Source organism: Lipotes vexillifer, unplaced genomic scaffold (genome assembly GCF_000442215.2).
Source record: "Lipotes vexillifer unplaced genomic scaffold, Lipotes_vexillifer_v1.1 scaffold153, whole genome shotgun sequence".
In the NCBI taxonomy this organism is placed as follows: Eukaryota; Metazoa; Chordata; class Mammalia; order Artiodactyla; family Lipotidae; genus Lipotes; species Lipotes vexillifer.
In genome coordinates this window covers 2,406,046-2,414,458 of record NW_006774670.1, presented here as the reverse complement: position 1 = coordinate 2,414,458, position 8,413 = coordinate 2,406,046, and the positions used below count along the sequence as shown (strand labels likewise).

The 8,413-nt window shown below is 38.3% G+C and overlaps 1 protein-coding gene across 1 annotated transcript in view; it reads right to left on the bottom strand.

Annotated features, from left to right (window-relative positions):
• Positions 1-688: 688 nt before the first annotated feature.
• Positions 689-8,413, bottom strand: part of DTHD1 (death domain containing 1) — an 81,067-nt gene continuing 73,342 nt past the window's right edge. The window contains 3 exon segments of the mRNA XM_007449427.1: positions 689-897; positions 900-1,112; positions 6,415-6,472. Of these exon segments, the coding sequence (XP_007449489.1) occupies positions 689-897; positions 900-1,112; positions 6,415-6,472 (480 nt within the window).

Genomic DNA, 8,413 nt, shown 5'->3' with positions numbered 1-8,413 from the left:
GGGCTTAGGTAATTATTATCTTTTTCTTTTAGTTTTTGTTTTTTTACAGGTGTTTTTTTAAAAAAATAATGCTCCTATAGGGCTTATGTAATAAGGTTTCTGTCAAACTAATTTAGTAGCAGGTTGCTTTCCTAAGTCGGTGCAAAAGGCCCTGAGTTCTTTCACTTACGCTCCATGGTCTCTGCGCTGCCCCATTTTACTAATAATAACATACGAGGTTTTCCCGATTCTAGGCTAAATCTTATTAATAGTTTGTGGGAGTAAATGGCTGAAGTGTTCTTCTATTTTTAATTTATTTCAACCTTAGATGTTTTCTTAAAGTGATTTGCTATCATCAACATCAGGCGTCTGCAGCCCAATTTATTTTGTATTGTTATCTGTGGGCTCCATGCTATGCATATAATGTGAATCAGTTGCTTGGAGTCCTGGGTAACTAGTTTACTTTTATGTAGATAACAATAAAAAAAAAAGGGGGGGGGGATTCTGTATACCATACCTTTCCTTTACACTTAAAAAGCAACCCCAGCTATTAAAATACACACAGGGCAAACTCTATTACAAATGCTATTAAGTTTGGCTACAGAACATGTATCACTGAACCATGAGTGCGGATTCAAACCCACAGATGCTTTTTATTGTCTGATTAGTGCTTATTCACTTGTCTCAATAACACATCTATCAAAGAGATTCACTTCAAACAACAATACTTGGAAACTGCTAGTAAAATGTTGACAGAAACGGTCTTCAAACCGACTGTGACACTTCCTAGGACAAAAGAAAGAGCAACGGGGCTGAACTCCGCCACATCAGACCACTGCTGAGGTTCAGTGAGCACTTTATTTTCCCACTTGAATTTGAGCTCTTCTGCAAGGTCACTCCTGCCGATCTTGCGGAGAGGTGAGCCAGAAGACGAACTTTGTCCGTGGAATTTGGGAGTGATCTTTTCCAAAAGCAAAGAAGTTCGTGGGTCTGTTCTGTGAGATCATCAGGGTTCTTCAGTTTGATGAGCTGAATGGTGCTGTGGCGAAGGAGGAGGGATGAGAAGAGACACAGGGCATTTTCTTCTGAGAGCTCGTCTGCCAGCCAGTAGAGCAAGTTGTCCCACAGGGCTTCTGCCAGGCACACGTGGGACACTCAGTGTTAGGACCCTTTCATGGAGGGTGTGCTCATCTAACCCTCCAACTGTTCACAGGAAACTTAATCTCTGGTTTGGCCTCTGAGAAGCAGAAAGATTTGGGACCACCCAGATGGACAGTTGAGAGCCTTTGAATCCCTGCCCTTTCTGGGGTTTTCTTCTGAGGGAACCACCTATTGCAAAGGGTTAGAAATGCTTCTCAAATTTTAACTTCCCTGAGATCCAGTAGGGCTCATTAAAATGGTGTTTAGGCTCCCACCCCAGATAGTCTAATTAAGTAAGACTAGGATAGGGGCAAATCTTGGCATTTTTAACAAGTTCCCAGATGATGCTGACGCTGAGGTCCTCAACCACACTTTGAGTAGCACTATATTAGAAGACATTTTTAGATTCAAAAACTATTTCCCTTAATTTGTACTAACCTGATGCATAAATTATAGCAGCAGCTAGGCAATCCTCATGCCCCAACCCCCCAACTACACACACACACACACACACACACACACACACAAACTCACCAAAATTCAATATCCAAAGAGCGTTTCTGTGGAAGGTCCATTTCAACAACATTCCCCCTGGCATCTGGACTATTTAGAACTACACACATCTCTGAATATATCCTGTAAGTTCAGCATACCCCTTCCCTTACCCCGTGACTTCTGGCTACCACCTAAACTCAAGATTCCAATTTTCTGTTGTTTGGTTGTTATTTATTTTATTGTGTAGCTCAAATCCATCACTCTCAGCAAACCCCTCAAGCCCTTCTCTCTCCTTGCACACATCAGCCCTAACCTGCATCACAGTCATTTTCTCCCACTCATGCAAAACTCTGCTCCAGTTTCCCTGGTTTGGTGTCAGAAAAGAATTCTATGTCTGCCACCTTTTACTCTGTTCTTTCCATCTACCTACTCATATAAATTGCACCTGCTTTTGCACTATAAATCATGCCACTTTTCTGTGAAAGCTACTCAGGAAATGGAGCCAACACATCCTTCCCCTCCATTGCCACTTTCAAACCAACATCCTGCTTCCCCCTTGCAATATATTCATTTTAATGTCCATGCTACATGGGTAGGCTTTCCTCCCTCCATCCACATCATCTGTCTCCTGCCGTTGGCAGGCAACAGCAACCCTGTTGATAGTCAGTCATACCTCTGACCACATGATTTCTTAATCTTATCAACATCACTGACCTGTGTGGTGTCTCCATATTAAAAACTGACTTACATGGCCAATCCTTATGTTTCATCATCAGCCAGAGCTATTCCATGTCCATGGCTTCAGCTGCTCAATATTACTGCTCACCACTACCCCCTAAACTTCCACAGCTTCTGTTCCTTTGTTCCTGCTTAATATGTTTCTTGCCCCATCACTAATACAGCAAGTCCTTTGACGCCCGCAGTCATTCCATCATCTCTGCCTCTGTACGCATACTGCCCTAATGATCAGCTGTGTAGGTCAATAATGGTTTTGCATCCACCATAAAATCTGTTGTCCTCTTTAGCTTTCAACGTTCTCAATTTGTCAATCGCCAATTCTGTCTTACTCACATTGCAGTCAACTACAGGGATGCCCAGGGTTATGAAACGATACTGAATGTGATCAACAAGCTCTATGCTTTGTACACAATTTAAGCCTTTAGCAGCTTACAAATCCATTAAAAACTCTGTTTCTTGAATTCAGTTTAAAATTTTCCAGAGCAATGACATAACACTTTCCTACCATCCTTAAGCCCCAATCTCACTCTTATTCTGTTTCACTCGGCCAGTGTCAGTCTCTCCTAACTTGCCCCAAAGCCATTTGACCAGAGTTCTCATAACCTTGTTTTCATTTCAAAATCACTTTCTTACAGAATCTCACTCCTCCATGTTTGCTGGGTGCCATCCTACAGTGTTTTTCGTCCAGTAATTTCCCTTCACACCTGTTCCTTAACCTCCTCGTCAGGTTCTTTCCATTCTTCCCACAGGCACTCTCAAGCCTCCCCTTTCCTTGCTCTGCTGCTGTTTCAAGCTCTCAGGCTATCTCTCCCCGTCCTTGTACCATAAAAGCTTTTCATGCCTATTGTAAATCTGATGCCTTAAGTCCATCACTATCAACTCACTCCTTAAGTCCTTGCTTTAGAGGTTATATAGGCTCTTTTTAAAAAATTTATTTTAGGGCTTCCCTGGTGGCGCAGTGCTTGAGAGTCCGCCTGCCGATGCAGGAGACGCGGGTTCGTGCCCCGTTTCGGGAAGATCCCACGTGCCGCGGAGCGGCTGGGCCCGTGAGCCATGGCCGCTGAGCCTGCGCGTCCGGAGCCTGTGCTCCGCAAATGGGAGAGGCCACAACAGTGAGAGGCCCGCATAACGCAAGGAAAAAAAAAAAAAAAAAAAAAATTTATTTTATTGAAGTATAGTTGATTTACAATGTTGTGTTAATTTCTACTGTACTGCAAAGTGATTAATATATATATATATATATATATACACATATATATATATATTCTTTTTCATATTCTTTTCCATTATGGTTCATCACAAGATATTGATATCCTCTTTTAAAACTCTATTAAAGCCTTATTTTCCAATCTTTCTAGAGCCCTCCTAAATACTACTTACAGCAACTGATTCTCAGTCTACATCTTCTCCGACTTCCACAGAGCATTTTACTCCTTCCCTTGGGTTCCATGGCCTGCCCTGCTCTTCCTCTTCCCTCTCTTTTCCCTTTGCTGACTGTCTTCCTCCTGATTGTGCTGAATTACTGCTTCCTATCTCAGGCCCCTTCTATTTCTGTCGCCTCCCCTCAGTGAATTCACCAACTGCCTTAACTATCTCCTCTACGTGAAATATCCCATATCTACTATATCTTCAGCTTTGACTCTGTTTCCCTAAATCCTGATACAGGCCTACCTTATTCTCTTGTACTTTGCTTTATTGCCCTTCATGGATGCTGTGTTTTTTACAAATTGAAGATTTGTGGCAACCCTGCGTCAAGCAAGTCTATGGGCGCCATTTTTCCAATGGCATTTGCTCACTTTGTGTCTCTGTGTCACATTTTGGTAATTCTCACAGTATTTCAAACTTTTCCATTATTTTATTTGTTATGGTGATCTGTAATCAGTGATCATTGATTACTATTGCAAAAAGATTATGACTTGCTGAAGGCTCAGATGATGGTCAGCATTTTTTAGCAATAAAATATTTTTAATTAAGGTATGCACATTGATTTTTAGACATAATGCTGTTGCACACTTAACACACTACAGTATAATGTAACAATAATTTTATATGCACTAGGAAACCCAAAAATTCATGTGACTGGTTTTATCTTGATATTTACTTTATTGTGGTGGTTTGGAACCAAACCCACAATATCTTCAAGGTATGCCTGTATACCATTTACAATATTCATCTCCTAATTATCTTTACCAGTTTATACTAGAGCCAATTCAAATTCCACATTTCTAATTTTTCTTTATTGGGGTATAGTTGCTTTACAATGTTCTGTTAGTTTCTACTGTACAGCAAAGTGGAGTTCCCTGTGCTATACAGCAGGTTCTCATTAGTTATCTATTTTATACATAATAGTGTGTGTATATCAATCCCAATCTCCCAATTCATCCCACCCACCCCTTTTCCCCCTTGGTGTCCATACATTTGTTCTCTACATCTGTGTCTCTATTTCTGCCTTGCATTCATCTGCACCATTTTTCTAGATTCCACATATATGCGTTAATATATGATATTTGTTTTTCTCTTTCTGGCTTACTTCACTCTGTATGACACTCTCTGGTCCATCCCACATTTCTAAAATTGAAATCAACTTTTGTCTTTCCATCTCTCCACCTGATCCTTCACTCTGTTCACTTTCTTAGTGAATGTGACCACTCAGCTGAGTATGCTAACACATGAAAGATTATTCCCATTTCTCAAAGCCTATTTCTTATCACCTGTACTCAAGTTTTACTGGTCCTAACCCTAAACATATCTTAGATATTTCCTCCACTTTCCAGCCTTACTGACTCAATCTTAATCATGTCCTACCTCTTTTTTTCTGGAGTACTCCAAGAACCAGGGTTATAACTCATACCCCTGCTATGAGTGTAGACTGACTTTAGTCTCCTACACAACTAATAGAGAGAAGTGTTCAAAGTCTAATCTGATCTTATTCATTCCTTGTTAATACATCTCTTGTAGCCTCCTTCATTGTCTGAACTTCTTAATTAGCATTTAAAACTGTTCATAGTTTTGTCCTGCTCTAACCTCATCTACCATCATCCTGCAACAGCTCAGATGGCATTGGTCATGCGAGACCACATTGTATAACAATTTAGGACTTCCTGGTACACTTAGGAAAGATCACTATACTCTTGTGGTTGTTGACAATAGTAGTGGGAGTACTTTTATTTGAACATCAAGTTCTTCAATAGTAAACAACGTTATAAACTTGCTGGGCTTTCACCTACTGCTATTGTTGTTTTACTGGGGTTTTTTTCTTTTAGTTTTTGGGGTTTGGGCTTTGGTATATTGTGTTTTGTTTTTGCTCTGTCACCTGCTCTCTCTTTGAAAATAATTTTATTGCCTCTGAAAGAGTATAACTCTAAGGTTTATTTCTATCCTACTCACTTCTAATAATTCAGCAAAGCTTGTATATTTTCTGTACAAGTCCATAAAGATAACCCCTGAATGAAATGTTAAGCCATCAGTGGTGAGACTGACACAGTAGTCAAATGCATTCAGCGATGTCTGTTGAAGACTAATAGACTATCACAGTAGTAGCAATTAGCATCACAAAATGAATTGTTTCAAAGTCTAAAATAGAATAAAAGTGTCAAATTCTACCCTGAAATATGCATCATTGTTATGTAATTGTATTACTCATAACCACAATCAAATTTTACATGTTTCCTATGTGGTTTCATGCCTCCATATATACCTCTATTTAAAATATATTTTAAGATTTGAACCCTAATAGTCAACATTTCAGGACAAACTGTAATAGTCTATTTACCAAACAAAGCAATTACTAGTTATCTTAGTTCAATAATACTTAGTAGAATTCATATTTCTTGTAGATTTTAATAAAATTTTAACTACATCTACATTCAAGAATGTTTTTGTTTATATGTGCATGACTTACAAAGGAAAACTCATTTATTAGGCTGATAATAAATGATTATTTAATAACTTATTGTTAATTATAAAGTTCTCTATTCTTTCTTACCAAAAGATTCACATAACATATAAAATATAAGAGAAAAATAGCACCATCATAATGAAGACAGAGCAAGTATTCCTTACCTAGAGGATCTGTAGAAATTCTTTTGGTACTCTGTGGATGGTTGATTAATTTTTCATGCTTTAGGGAGAAAGGGACACAGAATAAGCAGAAGAAATAATTAATTTGTGAACAAGCTACACATAAAAGTCCATCTGAGCTTCACCCCTGTTTGGAAAAAGTCCTGAACTGCATGCCTTGCAAAATTAGGTTATGTATTTGTGCCTGCATGCTCAGCAATTGCTTTCCTAAGATAAGGCAACATATATTAACCCAAATCTTTCAGAGAATTTAAATTTAGGAATGCACATTTAAATATTATTTTAGCATTCACATTAACTCTCAATAAACATTTCCTAAACTAAAATTTAAAACTGTTAATACTAGCTAGCAAAGATCAAGTTACCTCTATGCTACAAACATAGTATTTTGTAAAAGCTGTCATGGGCCAGGCATCTTGCCTCAACAGTCAGCACCAGGCCTGGTACCTAATGGGTACTCAAATGTTAGTTTTTGTGAATAAATGAGTGAATCAGGGTACAAACATGATGCTAAAAACAATCAAATCTTTAAGCAGATATTATTCTGAAACCAAAACTTTGTCAAGGAGAAATCAAATATATAATCATTACTTTTCTACACTCTCTGCAGTTTGTTCTCATTAATATGTGATCATGAAAACAGCACAGGAAGTAAAGTAAAAACATCTGGGTTTGGAAACCTGTTCAGTGCTCTGGACAATTGATTTACCCCCTCAGTCTCAGCTCTGAAATGTGATTTCTTATAATGCACACACACATCACAAAATCCTGTACACAAATGGTCAGGGCAACTTTATTTGTAATAACCAAAAACTGGAAACAACTAAAATTTTCTGCAATAGGTGAATGGCTAAACAAACTATGGTACATACACAAGATGGGATACTATTCAATAATAAAGAGGATAAATCATTGATAAGTGCAACAACTTGCATGGACCTCAGGGTACTGTGCTGAGTGAAAAATTCCAGTCTCCAAAGGTCACATATTCTGATTCCATTTATGTCATTGTTGAAATTACGGAATTATAAAGTTATAGAACAGATTAGTGATTTCCAGGGGTTGGGATAGTGGTAGAAGACCATAAAAAAGTAGCACAGGGGAGGTCTTTGTAGTGCTAGAATAGTTGTGTATCTTGAATGCAGTAGTTACACAAATCTACACATCTGATAAAATGTTATAGTACTATGTATAAACATTGTATCAATGTTAACTTCCTGGCTTTGATATTTTGCTAAAGTTATGTAAGGTGTAACCACTGAGGAAAACTGGGTGAGAATATATAGGCCTCTTTGTACTATATTTAGCAACTTCCTGTAAATCTATAATTATTTCAAAATAAAACAAAATTTTTAAAACATTTACTCATAGCAATGATACCAGAATGATGTAAGTGTTCTATGTTAATGCATAGCACACTGGTTCATAAAAAACACTCAATACAGGTTTATTAAATCTGAATATAATATTTTGTAGGTATTCTTGTCATAGACATTACATAAACATGTATATACAACTTCCATTAAGGCATATGAGCAAGATGGCAGCATAGAAGATCCTGAACCCACCTCCTCCCATGGACACAACATATCTACAACAACATATCAAATAATTCCCTCAGTAAGGGACTAAAACTGGATGAACAATGCCTCCATGACAAAGGGTAAAAGGAAAACACTGAGACAGGTAGGAGAAACAGAGGTAAAAGTCTCACCAAGGAAAAATCCAAAACACAGCCACAGTGATCCACAATCAGGAGAGATCATAAAGTACAGATCTTTTCCCTGAGAAGTGAGGGAATCGAGCTCTACATCCTGCACCCTGAACCCTAGATCCTGCACAGGAGAGATGAGCCCCCAAAACACCTGGCTTTGAAAACCAACAGGAAATATGTCCAGGAAAACAATAGAATTAAATGGAACAAAAAAACCTCTTAAAGGGCTTGTACAAAGCCTTCCTCAACTCAAAATCCAGTGTAAAA